General features: G+C 47.3%; 1 protein-coding gene across 1 annotated transcript; it reads right to left on the bottom strand.

The window, feature by feature from the left end:
* Positions 1–6,694: 6,694 nt before the first annotated feature.
* Positions 6,695–18,054, bottom strand: LOC113888667 (otoconin-90-like). The gene is made up of 7 exons (XM_027535703.1): positions 17,890–18,054; positions 15,853–15,918; positions 14,299–14,355; positions 11,734–11,908; positions 9,312–9,424; positions 7,046–7,174; positions 6,695–6,894 (listed from the first exon to the last, which is right to left on the bottom strand). The coding sequence occupies exons 1-7, from the start codon at positions 17,933–17,935 to the stop codon at positions 6,743–6,745; spliced, it is 738 nt and encodes a 245-aa protein (XP_027391504.1). The 5' UTR covers positions 17,936–18,054; the 3' UTR covers positions 6,695–6,742.
* Positions 18,055–24,135: the final 6,081 nt, after the last annotated feature.

The following is a 24,135-nucleotide window of genomic DNA, read 5'->3' as shown; positions in this document are numbered from 1 at the left end:
GCTACACCCCAGTACAAAATGTTTTTTGATGCTTTAAAAAGAATAAAAAATTAAATTAAATAAAAAGTGGTTCGAGAAGAGATTTGCAGATGGACACATGCTCAAGGCCAAATTCAGACAAAGCATCAGGAGAAAGAGTCTTCTCAGACTGGGTCTGCAGACAGCCAGGGCAGAGCCTCAGGGATCCTCGGCTGCTATGTGAGAATTTCCAAATTTTCCATGATGATGTTAAAACGGTTTGGGCCCAAGCTAGAACATGTGGATACTTCTTGGGGGCAAGAAGCGTCACAACCTCTCAAGCCTATATGCGTGTTATATTTACTATCGTGCGCCTGCCAAGTAAAGGCCACCAAGATGCTCACAAGTGAAGAGAAAACAGAATGATGGAGACATTAAGCCAGTTCTCAGTATAAAATCACGCAGGCAAGCGAAACTCTCCCTCAAACTCTTCAAAACCGCGTTAGCCTCTCTTCATGCTCAGAATTAAGTGCGAAGTCCCTTCCACCGCGGGCAAGGCTGCCAGCGATATGGTCCTGCTTCCTGGACCTCCCTTCACTGTCATATATCAGTCCCACCTGCCCCCTTGGCTGCAGGCAGGAAGGTCTCCAGCCCCAGGCCAGATCTCCAGCCCAGTCTGGTCCAGACCAAGGGAGCGTCAGGAGGCTCTGCCCCACTTGTCCACTGACCCAGGCTCAGTCCCCAGAGCTCAGGCTAAGGCCTGGACCTCTAACTTGCAGTCCTTCTCCAGACGCGCCATACTGGTTTTCTTCATACATCCAGGCTCCTGTCTCTGCTTGCTCCACACTCTGATCCTGATGGGTTAGAAGCAGCCCTTCAGGAACCTTGTCATAACCTCAGCCTCCTAAAGTTAGCATCCTGTTCAGTTCTCCAGCCCCACAAGTGGAAACCATTAAATGGTGACTTTCTACCACACTCCAGAGAGCTGGAAACAGATGAAGACTCTCCCTGACCAAACTTCAGTCAGACCCCTCTGAGCCCTCCCTCGACCTTAGCCGTGAGCACTGCAAGCTCTCCGCACTCCCCACCCTAAGAGACTTAACCAAATTCTAGTGTTAGTCACTCAGTTATGTCTGACTCTTTGTGACCCCATGGACTGTAGCCCACCAGGCTCCTCTGTCCATGGAACTCTCCAGACAAGAATACTGGAGTGGGTAGCCATTCCCTTCTCTGGGGGATCTTCCCGACCCAGGGACTGAACCCCACTCTCCTGCATTGCAGGCAGATTCTTTACCATCTGAGCCACCAGGGAAGCCCAAACAAACCCTAGCCTGGTTTCTAACACTCAAGGAAAGCCTTGTCCCTGGGATGACCCAGCTCTGGTCTTCCTTAAGGTCCTTAAGGTCCAAGAAAGCGCAAGGCAGTCAAGAGAATTCACTGCTTTCCATCCACACCCACCTTGCCGAACAGGTCTCAGCAAACAGCCCCTACCCTCTCTTTGGAATTTTCCACTTTTCTGGCTCTGCGGGAGCTCCTAATAGTTTCCCCTTCCTCCTTCCTCATCGGCCTTTAAAATGCCCCATTGCTTCTGCACAAATCGAAGTGGAACTCAGTTTATCCTGAAGTCCACGCCTGGACAAGCGGTCGTAGGTGAGAGAGGCCAGCCCAGTTCAGGTAAAAAAAAAAAAAACACACCACGTTGAATTTTAATCAGAGGAAACAATGGAAAATAATGAGCTACCATTTTTTTCTATTAAAAACTAGAGGTTTTTCATTCTCTTGTTTTTAAATAGTACCCACTATTGGCCACTGGAATGCACCTGTGAGTATAAATTGATTCAGTTTTTCTCCAGGGCAATATGGTGACATGTTGAAAGCCCTGAAATGATTACATCTTTTATACAGCAATTCAACTTCTAGGTATTTATCCTGACAAATTAATCAGAAGTGCATAGGCATAAAGAAAGTACGTATCTATTATTTATAATAACACGTTAGAAATAATTGGTTAAATAAATGATAGGATTCCACATAAGGAATTGTTGCACAGCCTGTAAAAACCATGTTACAGAAAAATACTTCATGTCAGGTGAATATCACCTCGTTGTATGAAGTGATACAACTCAGACTGTGAAACCGTAGCTGCCAAGTGATCTTAAATTCATTTTGTTTATGTTACGGATGTGCTTACTCTGGGTTGGGTAGAGACTGGAAGAAAACATCTTCAAATATTAAAAGTAGCTATTTGTATTCTGTGAATTTAATAGACAACCAAGTATAGTTTTCTGTATTTTTTCCTAAATGCATCTCTTTAGCAGGTAGGTTTCTGTATCTTCCTATTAACGGATTTTTGATTTCATTTTGTCTGTTTTTGGTAAAGGGAGTAATTTTTGTAGAGGAGGGGAGTTGAAAGTAAATTGGCTTCAGTGAGTTCTCTCATTTTGGGGGAGCACACGATAAATGTACAGGGGACAACAACATACGCCAAGGGGGGAGAAGCTGAGCATGCCTACCTGGAGAAGGCGTGGTCCAGAGTCCTCCATGCCTTCCTGGTCTCCACCTGGTTCTGTCCCCAAGGGAGAGATAGGGAGTGAGCATTAACTCCAGTCTGTCCCATCTAGTGTCCAGAGGCGGCTCCCATCCCCTGGGCGCAGGAGGCCACGTGCTCTTTGCTCTGCCCCCGGTCACTTCCCAAGGGACAAATAAATAGATAAGTAAATATTTTAAAAAATAGAGCCATGGTTGTTAATCACCACGAACAAAGTAAATAGGTTAATTCTCTTGATGACGTCTTGCCCATCTACTTTTAGATAAGACTTTGTTCTCTGTGAAATCACAACTGTATAACAGGAAGAAGACAAATCTTACGTTGTGAAGTCTGGGGTTAGAAAGCAGTCCAGAAATCAAGGCTAGAATGACTTAGAGTTTTTAATATCCCAGAGTCTTGGTTTCCTATATAATCTGCAGAATGGGCATAATAATACTCACTCCAGACCCTGTCAAATAGTGGTCACCGGTGTGAGTGTGTGTGTGTGCACGCTCGGTTGTGTCTGACTCTTTGTGACCCCATGGACTGTCGCCACCCGTCTCTCCTCTGTCCATGGGATTTTCCAGGCAAGAATACTAGAGTGGGTTGCCAGTTCCTACTCCAGGGGATCTTCCTTGATGCAGGCGATCAAACCCATGTCTCCTGCACTGGCAGGGATTCTTTACCACTTGAGCCACCTGGGAAGTCGGTCACCAGAACTCAGCACAAATACCGAGATGGCATTTTCTTATTAGGTGCCCTCCTCTGAAGTCCCTTCTGCTTACTTGTCCTGGAGAGCGTGATCAGTTGGTCAGCTCCGGTCTCAGATGCCACTGTGAAAAGAAATCATCAAATCTCAATTACCAACCCAGCTCAAGCACCTTAGCCGGGCAGAGGAGAGAATACCCATGGCAATCTGATCAGGGACTCTGTCTGGGTATTGTGGCCCCATTACTTCTCAACTCAGTGGACAAAAGGCCAGATAAGGGCCCGTCTTGTGGTTTAGACAGAAAGACCAGCAAATGACCACTCTGGGAGAAACAGCCATTATTTTCCCTGGTTGGAATGGCTTCATCTGGGAAGGCAGCTTAAGAGGAAAACGTAGGTCTAAAGCAAGGATGGAGGAAGCGGCATCTTCAAATCTCAACCCTCCCACCAACTCTGGGTTTCGACAGCTTCTCTCCATCTCAATATGCCATCTGAATATGGAGATTCTAGTAATTATTTATTAGAATTGTATGAGCATTAAATGAGGCTACATAAGTTTCAGTCTCCCAGTATCCTGCTTGTGGTTTGACATTGTGTGTGCTTTTTTTGTAGCCACATTAGAATTTTTGGAAGAAGATGCTGGCCCAGAATCTTCCCGTGCTCTGTCTCATTGAATTCTTCTGTCTCCCCAAAGAATAGGAACAGTCAACCTTTTCCAGGGATTGGTAAACTATGACCCGGCCCTCGGCTCATTTTTGTCAATAAAGTTTATTGGCACCACAACCACACCATCCAGTTACAGACTGTCTGTGGCTGCTTTCCTGCGGCAATGGTAGAGTTGAGTAGTTGTGAAAAAGATCTTCTTGCCCCCAAGTCTAAAATATTTACTATCTAGCTCTTAACCTGAAAAAAAAAAAAAAAAGCTGATTTCTATGCAAAGTGAAATTTAGAGAGGTTAAACCATGCTCCCCAAGTCACATAGCTGAAAAATAGGAGAGTCAGGAATCCACCCCAAAATCTGCCTAACTCTAAAACATAATTTCACCCCCATAATGGTGAGAACAGCTGCAAACCCTTACAAACTGTCCCATCAGCACTCATGTGATTGATTTTTGAGCCCACATTAAGGCTTCCTCCTCGGAGGGCATTTGTGAACACTGCTGAGGTCGTGGGTGTGAAGATGTTGAGTGTGTGTTGGGGGCAAAGATGTGAGTGCATCCACCCTCTTCCTCTACTTAGACTCCAGACTCCTTGAGGAACCTTATTTACTTTGAGTCTTTCCCAGGGTCATGCCACAAGGGGAGTAAGGATTCTGGTTGAAGAAAGTGGAAAATGTATGAATTGGGGGTGATTCTGTGATTGTCTGGTGGGGCCAGGAAACCCGTAGCTTATGCTCAATTTTTTTATTTATTCTTTTTTTGTTTGCTCTTGGCCATGCTGTGCAGTAATGGAAGACCTTAGTTCCTCAACTGAGGATTGAACAAGTGCATTGGGACCTTGGAGTCTTAAACACTGGGCAGCCAAGAAAGTCCCATTATCCTCAGTTTCGAAGGGACGTGGCCACTGCCAGTCACACTGGGTGTGGCGGCTGCTTAGGGGCAGGGCGTATGGTGGAGCTTTGGTTTGGTGTTGGTGCCCTCTCCTCTTTTCTCAGGACCAGGAATCCAAGGCACGGGCTTTCTGGGAGCTGTTGGGGATGACATGGCCTTGGACGTGGAGGATAGCCACGGGATGAGCCCATGAGGCCTCTGCCTTCTAACCTTGCAGAAGCAGCAGCAGCAGCAGCAAAAGAGAACTAGATGCAAACCTGTAGGCAGCGGGTATGCAGTGGGCTCTCCCGCGGTGATGAGTTGCCAGATTTAGCAAATAAAAAACCAGGAAGCCCAGTTACATTTGGATTTCCCATGAACAATAAATATCTTTTTAGTAGAAGTAGGGCTCATGCAAATTCTGGGACACACTTATATGAACACAGCATTCATTGTTCATCTGAAGTTCAAGGTCAGATGGTCAAGGGTGTGGGTCCTGTGTTTTAATTGGTAATTCTCCTGAGATGGGACTAGGAGTTGTGGGAGAAAGCTGAGCAAGTAGAAAAGAGATCTGTGGGGTCAAAAGGAAGTAGGGGGGACTCTGGAATGTTCCTGAGGTGGTTCCACTGCAAGCCCAGGCAGGGGGAATTTTAGGTAGCCAATCTCAGCAAGTAGGCAGATGGCACCATCAAAACACAGGTATTTGGGGTCCCCACCGGTCCCCTGTGCTCACCTTCTCCTGAGATGGCCATCAGGCTGGAGTCCGTGGGCTCCACAGGAACCACTGGAGAAAGAGAGACCCTGGGAGCAATGGGTGATGAAAGCAAGTGCCAAGGGTCTCCAAGGACAGGCTGGGCAAGGGAGGAGGGAGGGGGCTGGCAAAGATGTTCCCAGAGGGGCTGCTTTATCCTGCCTCTCGCACCCCACCTCAGGACATAGGGGTGCCCAGCAGGGACCCTGCTCAGGAGGGCTCCAGTCAGTGCTGGTTCTTGTGGGGAAAGTGACACCATCAGTCACAGGCTGTTGCAACCAAAGGGCTGCAAACCCTGAAGGCTTGTGGCTGTGGACCGTGGTCCCCACCTGAGAAGAGTGCTGTTCACACGGGATGGCAGAGAGAGAGGGTGCTGGACTCAGAAGGTCCACAGAGATACCACATGCATACACAACCCACACACACGTCCACACACGCATGCCTACACATGCTCATACACAAATCCACACACATATAGGCACAGACACACCCACATCCATGGCACACACAGTCACACAAACTTCCTCTTTAGCAAACACGGCAGGACTAGTTCTGAGAAAGAGACTGCAGCCCCAGGAAAGGAAGGATGCTCGGCCAGGGTGCACCTTGAGCTTCCCATCCTTGGGTACCCACGAGGTTGGGACTGAGAGATCGTGGGGAATTTGGCAGACAAGGAATGATGTGCATAAACTTAACTCTCACTTTTTTTCATAAGACTCATGTTTTAGACTTAGAACCATCCCTTGCTTTGTTCAGTAGACAGTTATGAAGAGCCCACCTGGTCCTGAAAAATGACATAAAGAAAACAACCTCCTCTTTAGGGAGTCCCCACCTGAGCCCAGGTGGCTCCTTGGGCCGCATGCTCTGGGGACAGACGAGGGAGGCAGCCAGTCTATCCCCAGGAGGCCTCAACCACCAGGAGGTCACCCGGCCAGAAGGGCCTTGCCCTATCTGAGCACTGAACTATGTCCTGCTCACAGCTATAGACAGAGAGGAAGAACCTGGGGTCTTCATCCTAACCAGATCAAATTCACACCTGTCTACCTAGCAAGGGCCATTTGATGTTGGCTATGGACTGAATTTATCAGAAGTAACGGTGTTTCTTAGAGAAGGAAACGGCAACCCACTTCAGTACTCTTGCCTGGAAAATCCCATGGATGGAGGAGCCTGGTAGGCTACAGTCCATGGAGTTGCAAAGAGTCAGACCCAACTGAACAACTTCACTTTACACTTCAATGGTGTCTCTAGCTGGGGGAGGTGGACACGCCTTCAGTGCCACCGGTCACTCCAGCTCCCCAACCTAACCCTGATCCATCCAGTCCCATCTGCAACCAAGGCCCTGTGGTCCAAGCAAGAGTGGCTTCCCGAAGAGGCCTTACCTCTTGGCAGGACGGTCAGCAGCTCTTCCTTGCTGGCTGTCTCTGAAAAGAAAGCACATTGGAGAAGTGGGTTTGGGGATGTTAGAAGGCGCTGGACTTGGGCATCTGAAGAAACGCAGCGATGATGGTCTCTGACCAGCTCCCACCCCAGATCACCAGCCCCAGCAATGACGCCAGGCCTGGGTCTTCCTACCTGGAGGCTGAACCAGACAGAAAGATGTGTCCAGAAGGTTCAGGGAAGAGTTGATACTGGACCGAGCCAAGCACTCTATGGCAGCCTTATCGCAGGTACACAGCAGGTGCTCACAGGTGTCCCTGGATTCTGTATGCAGAGCCAAGGACAGAACAGATGGGAAGAGCTCACTGGGAATCCCAAGAGGTGATGCAAATGCTCAAACTGACTGCTGACTTGCCCTCCACCGCCCTGCTTCTCTTGCGGTTTTCTTCAGCTCATCCACGACAGCTCCGTCCCTTCCGCTGTGTGATCCAGCCTGGGAGCCAAAGGCACTTTTCTCCCACACTCACACCCCATCCACCAGGCCACCCTACCGGCTCTGCTTTCAACCTATATGAATCTGATCATGTAGCCCTGGGCTTTCCTGGCAGCTCAGTGGTAAAGAATCCGCCTGCCAACGCAGGGGATGCAGGTTCGATTCCTAGGTTGGGACGATCCCCTGGAGAAGGGAATGGCAATCCACTCCACTATTCTTGCCTGAGGAATCCCATGGACAGAGGAGCCTGGTGGGCTACAGCCCACAGGTGGTAAAGAGTCAGATACAACTGAGCAACTAAACAATAGCAACAATGCACCCCCACCTGCTCTCCACCCCCGCCCCCCATCCTGCCTGGCTTACAGCAGAGGCCTCACTAGGCCCCCCACCTCCTCCCCTGTTGCCCAGCCTCTTCTCACCACTGAGGGGCCAGAACAGTCTTTAGGGCTCAGGTCAAACCATGCCTTTCTGTGTGTGTGTTCAGAATCCTCCATCAACGTCTTCACTCAAAGTAAACACCACTACCTCCTGTTCCTTCTCAGACCTCACCTCCTTTCACTCCTCCCTTGTCACCCCACTTCTGACCTGCTGTCCCCCTCATTCCTGACACACCAGGCCCCTGGAGCCCGGGTCCGCCGCGGGCCACTTCCTCCATCTGCTGTTCTCCTGAGAAGCCACAGGCGGCTTCCCCCTCCTCTTGGTCTTCACGCAACTGCCGTCTTCACAGGGAGGGTTCAGCCGACTTTCTTATTTAAACAGGACCCCCCTCCCCAGGCCTCTCTGTGCTTTTCCTCTGATGTATTTTCCTCCCCAGATCTTAGCCCTTCTTAACGTATCGTACGGTTCCTTTCTGACGTTTCCAGTGTCTGACAGTGAGAGGAAACCCCAGGTCAGGGCACCGCCGACATGTAGGTGATTACCTTGCATGTGGTGGGGTGCTCAGTGTGTAAGTGTTGGGTGAATGAGCAAATGAGCCATGGTTCCCTGGTTCACTGTGCTCCTCACCTAGTGATTTACACCCTTCCTGATGCTCCAGACTCCTGCCAGTTGACATTACTTGGGCTGAGGGGCCAGTCAAACCTGGGTTCAAACTCTGGCTTTGCCACTTGGCAGCTATGTGACTTTGGGAGAGTTATTATTAAATTTCTCTGAGCCTTTCTGTCCTTATCTGAACACTGGGGATGACGACCCCTGTCTAACAGAGTTGTTAGGACGACCAGAGTTGCTGTGTATACTATCCACGACTTGTAACAGTCACTCAAAAAGGCTGGCTCTAATACAGTACCCCATCTTGCCATGGTCCTCTTCCCTCTCTGCTTTGGCCTACTCTACTTCTTCTGCCAGGATTGTTCAGAGACATGAAGTAAAATTCCTAGAGTCACACAGCAGGTAAGGTGGAGAGCTGAGACTGGAACATACAAGTGTCTGATTCTTATAAACAAGCACCCCAGCCTTATTCATCCATCATGGCATCTGCCTCCACTTCCACCATCATTGCGTTCTCAACAGATGCCAGTCTCCATATTGTTTGACATTTAACACTGTTTAAAAATTGTAAATGTAACATTTTAAGCATTACTTAATTTTTATAACAAATCTCTGAAGCAGGTTCTGTCCTCCCCCTTTTGAGGATCAAAGTTGTTAAGTAGAAGGTCAGGTACTCCCTCCCCGAAATCCACAATGCCTAAGTAGCAAACTATTTGCCCTCCCCAAGCTTCCAGGGTTGGTACAAGCATAGCATTGTAAATCAAATAATCGGCTGAGCAACTGTTGTTTCAATTCAGAAAGCATGTAGTGGGCCTCTACTGCCTGCAAGGTGCAGCTGCCACAGATCTGGCGGGGCTGTAAGTACCCACAGCGATGCAGGCAATGGTGACGATGACGAGGGTGGACCCTGGGAGCCTGGGCCTGGAGTCTCTGAACTGTCGTTTCTCAGCCCAGTCTCCTGAGACACCTGGAGACGCTCACCACACGAGATACTCTTGCTGATGCAGTTGACATCTGTGCTAAGCTTGGCAGGGTCTTGCAGACAGTCCATCTCAGTGGCCTCCTCGTAGCACCTGCGATGCTGGAAGCAGCAGCTGCGGCAGGAAGGGTCGGAATGAGAGCGTGGGTTAGAGCACGGGCAGGCAGCACACCATCATTCAGTGTCCCCGGATGGTTCCTGGCAGTGACCTGTTTCAGTCCTTAGTGTGCGCACACACACACATGCTTGAATTTGAATTGTGTTGCCTATGCAGCAGGTGCTATCATAGCTATCAGCATTTACATATGTGAAAACTGAGACACATGGAGCTCTGTAACTTGCCAAGGTCAAGGTTGATCACAGAGAGAGGCTGACACCAAACAGCTAAGTCAGGTGGCTCTTGCAGTGCAAGCAGGAGGACAGTGGAGCCAGACGCAAAGAAGAAAAAACACACAGGCAGCTGATGGCCTTGGGCAGGCTGCTGTTTCTGACACTACCTAACTTATAGAAATCTGTTCAGGTCAATAGAATGTCAATACAGACCCTACCACATGGTAAACACTCAATAAAACTACAGCAATTATTTTTGGGGTCTGGCAAGCAAGTTCAAGGTGGAAATAATCTGTATCCCAGAAGTCTGGAAACTCCCACCTCCATCAATTGCACCGTGTAAAGTCACTGAAATTGGTGTGTGACGCAGCATGCTGCCAGTTTCGGCCATCAACGATTTGATCATTAACACAGTGATGAATTGCTGCTTTATTTTTTTGACTTCTAGGTCTGCTCAGTATTTTAATAACTAAAAGAAGTGGCAAGAGAGGACCTGAAAGAAAAACACGTTCCCAGAAATGGTCCTGGCACCATGCCCCGAATGGAATCAGTTTCTCCCTTTCTGAATGTCAATGAGCTGGCTTGTGGTCCCAGGGATGGAAGACTGCCCTCTGTTCCAGAAACAACTTACACCCATGGGAATCCTTCCCTACCTTCTGGGAGTCTGTGTGGATGAAGGCGCACACTCCATCACACTGGATTTGGGCACAAATATAGTACCAGTGGGAATTCCCAGGTGGCACCAGTGGAAAGGAACCCACCTGCTAGTGCAGGAGACATAAGAGACGCAGGTTCAAATCCTGGGTTGGGAAGATCGCTTAGAAGAGGATGTGGCAACCCACTCCAGTATTCTTGCCTGGAGAATCCCATAGACAGAGGCGCCTGGAAGGGTCCAAAGGGCCCAAAGGGTCACAAAGACTCGGACACGACTGAAGTGACTTAGCATGCATGCATAATACCAGTGAGGTGTGGACATGGTCCCAGAGTAAAGGCGAGACTTCCACACTGCTGCAGTTACTATGGCTCCAATTACTGCTATAACTACTACTACTGGTAGTAGTACTTCTACTACTTCTACTTCTCTTACTACTTTAAATACTACTATTACTACCTCTAGTACTACTAATGTTACTACTACTATTACTAGCCCAACCCCTAAACCCTGATAGCAGTTTTATTAGTACTGCAGCTATTGCTACTACTGTTACTATTACTACAGCTACTACAGCAACTGTTCTACTACTATTGTTACTACTACTACTAACACCAACACCATCACCGGTTCACTAGCACTGCTTCTGTTGCTGTCACTGCTATTACTATTAATACTACTGTAGCTACTATAACAGCTGTTACTACTAATGTTGTTATATCACTACTACTATCATCACTACTAACACAGCACTACTAATCTTGTTGCTGTTGTTATCAATCACTAATAACCCTTGAAAACAACAAGTCAGGCAGAATTCCATCACATTAGCTTGTATTTGGTCGTGTAATCCTAAATAATAACTATGAGGTAGGTGTTTTTATTACCTCCATTTAATAGGTAAATAAACTGGAACACAAGGAAGTAAAATAATTTGCCCAAGGTCAGGTCCCTAAGGAACAGAACATGGGAATTACTGGCTTATAGGTGATCTGCTTAAAACTCTAACATGTGTGCAGCCTCAGTCGCTCAGTCGTGTCTGACTCTTTGTGACTCCATGGACTTTGTGACCCCATCAGGCTCCTCTGTCCTTGGGGTACTGGAATGAGCTGCCATTTCCTGCTCTAGGGCATCTTCCCAACCCAGGGATCCAACTCAAGCTTCCTGAGTCTCCTGCATTGCAGGCAGATTCTTCACCGCTGAGCCATCAGGGAAGCCCCCAAACTCTAACAGATACCAACACATTGTCCTAACTGACCCTCCTGCTACCCGTAGCTATTTGCCGTATCCTTGCTGACGCCGAATGCTTCTAAGATTTTAAATTGTGTTGCACATGCCCACATACACCTGCACACAGAAGCAGGGACCAGGGAGCCTTCTGCACCTGTGCTCTGCCGAAAGCTCAGCCGGGCCTCCACGAGCTCACCTTTGGTCTTGCTCACCTGTCAGACTGGTCCACAGGCAGCCCTTCCATCTCAAACCTGCAGGCACAGCCGTAGTCTTCGAAGTCCCGGGGGCAGAGCCCAGCCACGCACCTCATACCATTCACGAACTGGAGCAGCGCGGGGAAGTTGGTGAAGACGGCCTGCAGCCAGGTGAAGTGGGAGCCCAGGCAGTCTGGGGGAGGGGAGCAGGGCTCACCGGGAGCCAGAGTTGAGGAGGGAGCCCCCTTTTCAGGGGGATAGAACCTCCTCACCTACTAAGCACCCACTGCATACTCAGGACTTCTTGACCATTGAAGGGAGGCAGGTTTACAAGCTGCGGTCCCCGTTGGTTGCCCCCCAATGGCCTTTCATCCTTCTGCCTTACCAACAAACCTGAAAAGTACTCAAGGAAGGTGAGCCTCCTTCCGAAGTCCCTAGGGATGTTTAATAATCATTCTCAGCTCATCATGGTAATCTCACGCTTCTGTGATAAGGTTAGTCTAGGGCTGGCCATGAAAACCATGTATGACCCAAAAAACTTCAGGGGTAGTCTGTTAGAAGCTTTGGAGACATATTCCTGTCCTAATAAAGCATAAAGACATAGAAGAGGGCCTTTCTGACCTACAATTTTCTCCTTCCTTGAAGGTGGTGAGGATATACTGGGCTAGAACTGCAGCAACCACTTTGCAACCATGAGGCCCCATATCTAAAGCTGAAAAACTATTATGTCCAAGGGAGCAGTGGGGCAAGATAAAATGAGCCTGCTGGGTCTCAGATGCCAGTGCTGCGCTACTGCATCAGTCCTTGTGCCTTCAGAAGGCTTATGTGAGATCATTAAATGTCTTTATTATTTAAGTTCCTATTAGTTTCCTGAATGGATCCCAAATGATACAGTCTTGGCAATAAAGAACTATAAATCAGCCTGAGGAAAAAAAAGGAGTATAGACACTAATAATCTGGGGTTACCTGTTGTGTGCCAAAAACAGTTAGATGCTTTAAATAGCACAATAGTTAAAATTGATAGAGTGAGTAATGCTATGAAAGGCTTTCATGGTCAACGATCCCATAAATGTCTTGTTCATTCTGAAAGACAGATCCTATTCTGTCACCTCCCTTTCACAGGTAAAAAAACCAAAGGTCAGAGACATGCCTGAGGTATCCACCAGCAATGATGACTTGCCCTAAACAAAATGCTCTTGCAAACGTAACTGGCAAGCAAACAGCATCCAACTTTATGACTCTATATCTCATGCTCACTCTCTCTGCCTGGAGGATTGATACATACTTAATGAGATGATCCCACAGCACCAATTTAAATGCACAGGGTGATCAAAAAGAGGTTCAATTCAGTTCAGTCACTCAGTCGTGTCCGACTCTTTATGACCCCATGGACTGCAGCACACCAGGCTTCCCTGTCCATCACTAACTCCCGGAGCCTATTCAAACTCATGCCCATCAAGTCAGTGATGCCATCCAACCATCTCATACTCTGTCGTCCCCTTTTTCTCCCACCTTCAATCTTTCCCAGCATCAGGGTCTTTTCCAATGAGTCAGTTCTTCCTATCAGGTGGCCAAAGTATTGGAGTTTCAGCTCCAGCATCAGTCCTTCCACTGAATATTCAGTACTGATTTCCTTTAGGATGGACTGGCTGGATGTCCTTGCAGTCCAAGGGACTCTCAAGAGTCTTCTCCAACACCACAGTTCAAAAGCGTAAATTCTTCGGTGCTCAGCTGTCTTTTGGGGGAGATCCAAAGTTGTGAGGATCACATCCACCTTGACTGTTCACTGCTCTGCTAGTTTCTTCCTACCTCGTTCAAACTTCCCTACCCGTGTTTTGTTTCCACACAGTCTAATCAGAAACATGATAAAAGGTTTTATGTTGATGGGAAAAGTCCATCTGGGGTTTATGTGTGTGAGTGTGTGTGTGTGTGTTTATGGAAACATGCATTTTCATTCAAGACCTGCACTCAGTCATTTATACATTTTAAGTGCACTTTTAAACCTAGCATAGTCTAATCTAATAGGCAATGCAGAGCCACCTTGCTTGTGTCCATCATATTATAATCTTGTTTTGGGTACTTTTAGTTATCGAGGCTAGGAATCATCACAGCATCCACAGCATCGTGCAATTTGTAGTCACGTAATGAATACAGAACTGATCCACGGAATGTTTCTCAAGCTTTATGTAGCTTTATGTACTAGTTGATAAGGAAACATAAAACTACTTCGGTGTAAGACCAAGCTCTGAACTCAGAAAAGACCTTGTCCCTTCTGGTTGTGTGGCTGGGCAATTCCCTTAACTCCTTTGCCTGGAAAAGAGGGATGCCATTCCCCTCCTGACCAGGCTGTGGTCAGTAAGAATGAAGAAAGGATAACAAAACCACCTAGTCCCTCAGTGACTCACCCTACGATAAAAGGCACTACCATTCACATCAGAATTTGATCACGTTGTTCGGAGCTTGCAGGGGAGGCCATGCTCAGAGGGCAGACCCCCAAGTTCTGTTAATTTCCTTAGATTTCCCCCCACACACACCCCATGCCCTAACACCCAGGGGATAAAAGCAAGTTCAGATTTAACTCACCAAAAATTTCGGCCACACCTTCTACATTTTTAAACATCCCATTGAAGAAAGTCATACCTAAGTGGAAGGAAAAGATAATACATTAGAGTTGGGTTCTCCCCTTTCCTTTCCCTGTCCACCCCCTTCAGGAAGAGTGAGTAAAACTCCTTCTCTAAGAATAGATTTGACCTTAGGCTAAATTTCTAGTAACGCAGGTTGCCATGGAAAACTAATAAGATAAAAATTGAGCTGTGTTGTTGTTGTTCAGTCACTCAGTAGTGTCTGACTCTTTGTGACCCCTTGGACTGCAGCATGCCAGGCTTCCCTGTCCTTCACCATCTCCTGGAGTTTTCTCAAATTCATGTCTATTGAGTCGGTGATGCCATCCAACCACCTCATCCTCGGTTGTCCCCTTCTCCTCCTGCCTCCAATCTTTCCCAGCATCAGGGTCCTTTCCAATGATGGAAAAGACTTCCAATTCCAAGTCGGCCCTTCACAACAATGCTCAGTGGTGAAAAAGACCCCTGGATGGTGAGGTCTGTCTGGACTGGTAGAAACTATGGCTAAACTACAAACACCTGGCAGGAAGTCATCATTTTGGGTCTCCATCAACGTGATGACTTTTGGAACTGGGCATCGTCCCTTCTGGGCATTTTAGAAATTATACCTATGAGCTGGTTACTAGGTATACTGACTTCTATGGAGAATGCAGCTTCGAGGTTAAGGCAGGTCTGGGGCTGCTCTGGGTGAGCCCTTGTATCTGAGCTGTTACTTAGGAGCTCCTGGACTGCCGTGTAGATCGATGCCAGGGCTTCTCCTGGTAAAGAAGAGCGGCTGGCATGGCCTGTTGGCACACTGTGCTTCCTGGCCTCAATCCTTCTAAAAGCCAAGTGTGGCTTGTGAGTCTAAACATCTACCTGAAGAACACCTCCTCCTGGGCATTGCACTTCCCATGGGGGTTGTGCCATTTGGATAGAGGCCATGAATGTGTCTGGACGGGACTGGTCACTTAGCTTGCATGGGCTAGTGCACAAATAATTTGGTTGACTCCAGTTACCTCTCTGAAAGGTCAGAAACGAACCCTTAGTTCAGGGTAAACCTCACCAGCTATGTACTCTATTCGATGCCTGTATAAGAACCCACCTGAGAACTCTTTACAATCCAGCGCCAGGAAAACCTTCCCTTCTCCAAGGGACAACTACAGATCCCCTTTTCTGATAACCTGAGCCCTGCAATGCGTCACCTTTTTATTTTTGTCCTTTCAATACAATTACCGTGTAACCCTGATTGATTAGCCCATTTCCTTCCTTCACCTGGTTTCCCCTTCCAGCTGACCCGTGTCTCTCGATAAAAATTTTTAGTGCTTTGTCTCAAAGGAGAGCCTGATGGTGGGTCAGACACCAGAATTAACTGTGAGGGAGACGCATTGGAGTCTTACTCAGATCACTGTACCGTCAAATGCCATAGCAGTAAGCAACTCTAGGGTATATTCAGAAGGGATCAGTCTCTCTGCCAATATCCTAGACAGCTTGCTACCAAGCTAGGTCTCCTAAGAAAAGAGCAAAGGATCCTTACTGATATTTTCTGAGAGTCCCAGAGGCAGCTCATGTGGAAGGTGTGGGGTGTCAAGAGGGTGGCCCCCTATAAACGAGAAGAACAAGGTTAGTGCAAAGACAGGCACTGCCCACGTGCCGGGGAGGGCGGGGAGGCGGCAGCCGGGAGAGTGATGAGGATGCAGGTCAGCTGGATTCTACACCTGTTTTTCTAGTGCCTGGAGTGACCAGGGTGGCCCAGTGTTTTATATTGGTTGGTCTTAAGGGAGTAGTCTTCTGGTTTGGGATGGAGATTTTGAGACTTATCTTTAAGCTGTTGTTGCATAGGAAGCATATAATTTTAACTTACATGGCATGTTTGTTTGGAGTTTCTTGAGATGAAGGATTGGTGGAAATAAAAACAGATACAGAAAAGACCCCAAACCCTGAGTAGTTTATAGTTGAGGACAGGAGTTTTCCCCAGACTGTCAGCATCAATCTCACCTGGGATGCAAGCTCAGTAAAAGTTATGGTCCTTGTGCCCTCGCTCAGGTCTGATCCCACAGACTTACTCCAGAGTAAGTATCAGAAATAAACATTTTTAATAAGCTCCCCAGCTGGTTTGAAAGTTGCTGGTCTAGAAACTGCACCTTGATAAATGTTGCTTGGGAAGACGACAACAGGGTGGAAGACCTCTGTTGTTCAGTCACTAAGTTGTGTCCAATTCCTTGTGACCTCAGGACTGCAGGCTCCTCTGTCCTTCACTATCTCCCGAGTTTGCTCAGATTTATGTCTATTGAGTTGATGATGCTCTCCAGCCATCTAATCCTCTGTCGTTCCCTTCTCCTCCTGCCCTCAGTCTTTCCCAGCATCAGGGTCTTTTCTAATGAGTCCACTCTTCACATCAGGTGGCCAAAGTACTGGAGCTTCAGCATCAGCATCAGTCCTTCCAATGAATATTCAGGGTTGATTTCCTTTAGAATTGACAGGTTTGATCTGCTTGCTGTCCAAGGGACTCTCAAGAGTTTTCTCTAGCACCACAATTCAAAAGCACCAATTATTCGGTGCTCAACTTTCTTTATGGCCCAACTCTCACATCTGTACTTGACTACTGGAAAAACCATAGTTTTGACTATATGGACCTTTGTTGGCAAAGTGATATTTCTGCTTTTTAATACGCTGTCTAGGTTCTTCATAGCAAGGAGCTTACTTGATGGCTTTAGGGTTTGAATGTACTCTTGAGAGTCCCTTGGGCTGCTAGGAGATCAAACCAGTCAATCTAGTTTGAAGGGGCAAGGGAGCAACCGCGGGTCAAAGAGGCCATCACACTCCAAGGGAGTCAGCAAAGCAAAGGACAGCGGCTGTGAACCGCGGGGGAGGAGATGCACTGTTGGGTGGAGAGGCCTTTGCTCACTGGCCCCTTGCCCTTTGCTCTCCTTGGTGCCCACCTCAACCCCCATCCCCCACATCCATGCTCAAAATGTGGATTAACCCTCAAGCTTATCACTAATGTTTGCTTTCCATCACTCACTTGGCAAGAGGATAAAAATAATAAGTAAATCAAATGGAATTTGGCAAGACGGCCCAGGGTTCATGCGTGTCTGCGTGTGTGCGCGTTCAGTCGTGTCCCACTCTTTGTGACCCCATGGACTGTAGCCCGACTGGCTCCTCTGCCCATGGGATTTTCCAGACCAGAATACCGGAATGAATTGCCATTTCCTTCTCCAGGGAATATTTCCAACCCAAGGATGGAACACGAGTCTTTTGCGTCTCTTGCATGACAGGTGGATTCTTTTTTTTTTAATTAATTAATTTATTTTAATTGGAGGCTAATTACTTTACAATATTGTAGTGGTTTTTGCCAAACATCGACATGAATCAGACACGGGCACACATGTGTTCCCCATCCAGAATCCCCCTCCCACCTTCCTCCCCATCCCATCCCCCAGGGTCATCCCGGTGCACCAGCCCCCCTGAGCGCCGACAGGTGGATTCTTTACCACCAGCGCCACCTGGGAAACCCCAGTGTTCATAGTAAATATATACAAAGCCAGAAATACAGTCAAATACCATTACTTACCGCCGTGTGGAGCCATCAGCATTCCCAGGAGGAGAAGCACAATCATGGCAGCAGAGCAAAGGGAGGGACCTTGGCATCAACTGGCACAGCGTCCTGGGAGAGAAGTCAGCGGAGCATGGTGAGTATGCTTTCAGAAACCAGGACACGAGACCCCAGAGGACCTGTTTGTCCTAAAATGCAGTGCAGGAAAAGGAGAAAGGCCCAAAGTGATCCTGTCCCAGCCTTGCAAGCGGCTTAACTAAGAGTAATGAGACAGGTTGGGACCATGGACTCTTTCCTGCAACCCTGCAGTGCTCGCACCTGGACACAGCTCTCCTCGAACAACAAAATATTAATACAAAGAAACCGTAAGAAACTAAAAATAACTGTGTGCACGCTCAGTTGGAGCAAACGCTGGACCCAAAAGACAGAAAGAGACCAAAAACCCCAGCTGCCAGTTTTGAAGAGCCTGGAGTATAAAAACAGTGTGTCAGGAGCAAAAACAGGATACTGGGCATGCCCCCTACACACACACACACACACACACACACAAGCCACCCCTTTGGCCTGACCCCTGGACAGACCTCTACCCTCACCCCACATAAGGAACACTCACTCACCCCTCCGGAGCCAGCAAGCAAGGGAAACTGTTGTTTGTTTTTGCTCTCGCCTGCTACCACAGAGCCCCCAACAAAGCCTTGCCTGAATTTCTTGTTTAGCCTCTATTCAATTTCTATTGATTGGGGAAGGCGAAGAACCCTAGTCTGTAACAATATGACAGTAAAGAGATCACATTCCCTCTTTGAAACTCAGTTTATCCATCTGTAAAATGGAAATGTCACCGTACACTCCTTGAGGACATAGTTCTGCTCTCATTTATTTATTCACTAAATCGATGGTCATTTGTTATGTGCCAGGCACGTAGCAAGGATGCAGGAAAGCAAAGTGAAGAAAACACACCTTACCTGTGAGTGGCTCATGGACTTTGGGGAAAGGCAGCAATTTAACAAGCACTATAGTTTGACTTTTGTAAACTGAGTTTTGAGGAACCCATGTGTGTGTCCAGCAGCATTCTCAGCAGTATTTTTTTTTTAATTTCTTAATCCATTTTTAAGTTGAAGTATAGGTAGTTTACAATATTATTTTAGTTTTGGGTGTACAGCAAAATGACTCAGTGATTTATAATATACATATATTTTCAGATTCTTTTCCATTTATAGGCTATTATAAGATATTGCATATGGTTCCCTGTGCTATACAGTAGGTTTTTGTTTATCTATTTTATATATAGTAGTGTGTATCTGTTAATCCCAAATTCCTAATTTATCTCCTCCCACCAATCTCCTTTGGTAACCACAAGTTTGTTCTCTATGTCTGTGGGTCTGTTTTGGCTTTGTAAATAAGGTCATTTATATAATCTTTTAAGATTCCACATATAAGTGATATCATGGGATATTTTTCAGCAGGATGACTCTGAACCTTCGTACCAACATCACGGGATAAATCTGGCCACAGTGGCACTGCCCTTTAGCAAACAGTGCTTTTCCTGCAGCGGCTCCATCTTTCCTCCCTTTGGCTTCTGAGTCATTTGAACACTTGGAAAAAAGTACGGGTGGGTTCAGGAAGCTGCCATATTTCAGCTCTAGCTGCCCTGTGATCTGAGCAGTAAATGTACTTCAGTAGTCACTCACTGCCTATTGACTCACCTGGGTCAACTATTGTTTAATAGGGAAGGAACAATTTAAAGGCCAGGGGAATTTAGGATGATTTTAGCTCCCTGGGAATCTAACTCCCAAAGGATTGTGACTTATACATATTCTGCTTTAGAACATGTTTTTTATTTATTTATTTTAATTGGAGGCTAATCACTTTACAATATCGTGGTGGATTTTGCCATACATTGACATGAATCAGCCACGGGTGAACATATGTCCCCCATCCTGAATCCCCTCCCACCTCCCTCCCCATCCCACCCCTCTGGGTTGTCCCCGTGCTCCAGCTTTGAGTGCCCTGTTTCATGCATCAAACTTGGACTGGTCATCTCTTTCACATATGGTAATATACATGTTTCAACGCTATCCTCTCACATCATCCCACCCTTGCCTTCTCCCACAGAGTCCAAAAGTCTGTAGAACATGTTTTTAGGACAAAGTTTGAACGGTAATACAGAGTGATCACGCTACCCCCAGGGGCACACAAGGGGCTGCTAAATATGATTGTGCGTGTTGCACACTGTGCCAAGGAGTTGTGTGTGCCGACGGGATAAGGAGGGGTTGAAATGCAGCCAGGGCTCAACTCCCAAGCTTGCCTTCTGCCGAGCTGCGTCAGCCTGGAGGAAGGGACACTTTCTGCAATTTATTCTCCCAGAGGCAAAGGCTGCCCCGTGTCCTGGTGGCCTGGCATAGGTACCTAGGGCCGTGGTGAACCACCCTACTTGTGGGCAGGCCTTGGTATTGGGGAAGGTGTCCTAGAGGAGAAGACATTTGTAGGCCAGAGGATCTCTACTCTGTGAACTTGCTCCAGGACCCCCAGCACAGCCTCTGCTGGCTGTAAGATAAATGTTTGCTGAATAAATGTAGAAGGAGAGGGTGAGAGTTCTTTGAGATTCACACTCAACTGAAGCATTCTCTAATATTCTGCTTCTTATCTGTCAGACACAATTCTCTGCTTATAATCTTTTTAACCAGTTAAGTTCTTACAGCAGGTTAACTTTCAAGGTTGGACAGACCCTCAGATTGCACTGGCTCTTCTGCTAGAAAGTGGTATGCCCTGGAAACTCTGTGGGTGGCAGCTAAAAGCATTTCTGGGACCCATAAAGTCATACCCACATGACCGAGGCTGATGGTGTTGATGTCACACTACCAGGCACTTACTGAGTCTGATTTGTAATTGTTACCATCACCCAGCAAGAGGATGCCAAAGATTTGAGCTCAGAAGAGGAGGTGGAATCATCTAGTCCGAACTTTCTTTTTATAGATGAGATCAGTGAGACTTCAAGACTGGCCGTTTATGGTAAAAAACGTTCCACTTCCCAGATCCAGGGCTCATTATATTAACAATATCACTCAGGAGGTGTTGTAAGGAGTGAATAAGTTAATCCATGACCATGCACGACACTTATAAGTGCCTGATGGAGAGAAATGGCCCCAAATCATCAGTAATCACAACGATGGCGTCCAGCACCAGAAAGGCTCAAGAAATAGCTATTGCAATGAAGGTTCCAATTCCCCGTTGGAGTAGAAACCCCTGTTTGGTGAAATGCAGGAGGGGGTCCGCTTAGCACTGCGGATGTTGTTTTCTTCTCTTGTGACACTCATTCAGGGACATAGCCTCCTGAGTAGTCCTGACACTCAGAGAACAGGCCGAGGGTGATTTTTATTGGAACTGCAGCTATATTTATTGGATTTTCAAGCATGTATTTTATTAGACTACAAATGAGCAGAAATGACCTTATTACAGACATAACCATGACTCAGCTCTAAGATTTTTTAAAGTAGGTTATGGTTGGGGCGACAGGGTGTTGGTGTTTAATGGGACAGAGTTTCCGTTGGGGAAGCTGGAAATTCTGGAGATGATGGAGTTAATGTTCACACAACAATGTGAATGCACTTAAAAATGGTTAAAATGGTAAATTATATGTTACGTATATTTAACTACAATTAAAAACAAAGTTATAGACCCCAGCACCTCATTCCTTTAAACGCCACGTTTCGTCGACTGGGTCATTCTTTGTGCTGGGTCTCCATCAACACTAAGCTTGGCGTTGAGCCCTGGCTGCGTGTCAGCCTCTACTTGTCCCATCGGCACACACACCACCCTTGCACAGTGCACAATGCGTACAGCAGTACCTGGCCACCCTGTGTGTGCCACTGGGGTAGCATGACCACTCTGTATTATCATTCAAACTTAGTCCTAAGAACATGACATGCGGAATATGCGTAAGTCAACCATCCATCTCACATTCCTTTGGAAGTCAGAGCATCTCCTTCCTCCCTCTCTTCCTCCATCCTCACCCTCTCCTCCTTCCTACATCCTTCCCTCTCTTCTTCCATCCCTAACCCTCTTCCCCCCTCCCTCCCTTCTTCCCTCTCTCCCTCCACTGCACCATCAGGAGAAGGGGCTGCCTACCGTGAAGGTCCCACTGGAAAGCTGCTGAACGAATGACGCCTGGCTTTGAACAGGATGGGGACTGAGTCCTTTATACCCCAGGGAAAGACCCTTCGTCATGCAACCCTCCTCCCCCTCCTCATATCAAGAGGACAGCCTTTCATGAACCTGGCAGGTGGGCTGCCTCTGTGGGGGAGGAGGAATTATAATGCCCTGGCTTGGACCAGGTGAAGGCTCCATATTAAAGGGCCCACCCCGAGCCTCAGAAGAGACCCAGGCTCTAATTAGAGAACAATGACTCCCCTGTTCCACGCCCCCCAGCTCACCTCAAAGGCTTGGAGGCCCAGAGATTATGTCTTGGGGTCATCAGGAGAGCTCTGATGAAACTCACACGGGCCCTCCTTCAGGAGAAGGGCCTGCTTTGTCTGCTCTAGTTAATTTCCCAGTGAGAGGATCTCTGGGGTGATTCTTCTTCTGTGTTTCTGGCCTCGGGCCTGGGAATATGATACCTTTAGGGGTTTTCTGCGCAAGCGATGGGGTAGGGCAAGATGAGGCTTCATAATCAGACATCCTAGGTTCCCTGCCCGCTCTGCTTACTCATTCGGAGTAGGGCATGGAGCTTGTTACTGCTCAGCCTTGGCTCTGCATCCATGGGGGAATAATCCTACCAGGACCATGAGGATGAGGTGAGCCAGGTACAGTGAGTGGATGGTAACAGAGCCCATTACATCCTAGTTCCTTCTCTTTCCTTCATAGCCCTGTTGGGAATTGTTTCCTTTCCAGATTTAACAAGGAACAATAACATTTACTGAGTGCCTATTACGTACTGCAAGTATTTTTTACAAGATTTTGTCTTTTTCATCCCAATAGCAGTGGGATGCAGCACTAGCTCTGTTTACAGATGGGATGAACAGTGAATGCATTAGTCTGAGTTCAAGTACGATGGGATTATTCTTGGCATCCAGGTGAGCCTGGCTGCGAACCCCGTAAGCTGTTCCCTCCATCACTACCTCCTGGAGAACCAGGGCCCGTCCAACAGTCTAATCTGGGAAGAACTGAGCCTTTACAAAACCCACTGAGGGCTTCTTCACATAAGCAGTTGTCCTTGTGCACTGAAGCTTTTCTTTATAGATTGTCAATTATTGCTCAGCGTCTCATGTGCACAGAGGAATGAAGCTATGCGGTGCCCATCCTTTCTTACTAGCACAGAAGACACTCCATCTCTAATAAAACAATGGGAGTCAATGGATCAGTGTGGCAAAAATTCACCTTTTCAGCATCTCCAGAGCATAACCACTGCTTAGGGCCAAGGCATAATGACAGTCACCATAGGTGTTCTTCTGGACTTTTCTTGGGATTTGAGAAGATCATTTTCTTCCCATAGCCAATAACAGGGTATCTCAATTTAGCACTATGGATATTTTGGATCAAATGATTTTCTGTTGTGCGGGTGTCCTGTGCATCATAGGGTGTGTTGCTTGCATCCCTGGGCCTCCACCTATGAGAAACCAGTAGCAGTTCCCCTCCCCAAGTTGTGACAGACAAAAACGTCTCTAGACATTGCCAAACAAACCTCCCTGCGGGTCCAAATCACCCCTGATTAAGGTTCACTGGCCTACAATTTCCCTGGATCCTTGGCCTTTCCCTTCTCTGTTGGTGGAAAAGGGTGAAAAGCAAAGTTTTCTCCAGAACTCAGGCATAAGAAGGAAAAGGCTGTTGGATGGGAGCCTGCAACAGAAAGAAAGGCAATGCCAAAGAACGTTCAAACTATCGCACAACTGCACTCACCTCACATGCTAGCAAAGTAATGCTCAAAATTCTCCAAGACAGGCTTCAGCAGTATGTGAACTGTGAACTTCCAGATGTTCAAGCTGGATTTAGAAAAGGCAGAGGAAGCAGAGATCAAATTGCCAACATCTGCTGGATCATCAAAAAGCAAGAGAGTTCCAGAAAAACATATACTTCTGCTTTATCGACTACGCTGAAGCCTTTGACTGTATGGATCACAACAAATTGTGGAAAATTCTGAAAGAGATGGGAATACCAGACCACCTGACCTGCCTCCTGAGAAATCTGTATGCAGGTCAAGAAGCAACAGTTAGAGCTGGACATAGAACAACAGACTGGTTCCAAATCAGGAAAAGAGTATGTCAAGGCTGT

The sequence above is a fragment of the Bos indicus x Bos taurus genome, unplaced genomic scaffold, assembly GCF_003369695.1.
Source record: "Bos indicus x Bos taurus breed Angus x Brahman F1 hybrid unplaced genomic scaffold, Bos_hybrid_MaternalHap_v2.0 tig00000839_arrow_arrow_obj, whole genome shotgun sequence".
Taxonomy (NCBI): Eukaryota; Metazoa; Chordata; class Mammalia; order Artiodactyla; family Bovidae; genus Bos; species Bos indicus x Bos taurus.
Note: the sequence above shows the minus strand (reverse complement) of the source record. Positions and strands in the feature narration are given on the sequence as shown.

What these genes read in the sequence shown, in the direction of transcription:
- LOC113888667 (XM_027535703.1), bottom strand. Translation starts at nt 17,935, where the DNA reads ATGATTGTGCTTCTCCTCCTGGGAATGCTGATGGCTCCACACGGCG. An exon ending in CCTGTGGACCAGTCTGACAG is followed by an intron (nt 9,425 to 11,733) that starts GTGAGCAAGACC and finishes TTCCTGCCGCAG; the next exon opens with CTGCTGCTTCCAGCATCGCA. An exon ending in CTGTCTGGTTCAGCCTCCAG is followed by an intron (nt 6,895 to 7,045) that starts GTAGGAAGACCC and finishes CTTTCTTTTCAG; the next exon opens with AGACAGCCAGCAAGGAAGAG.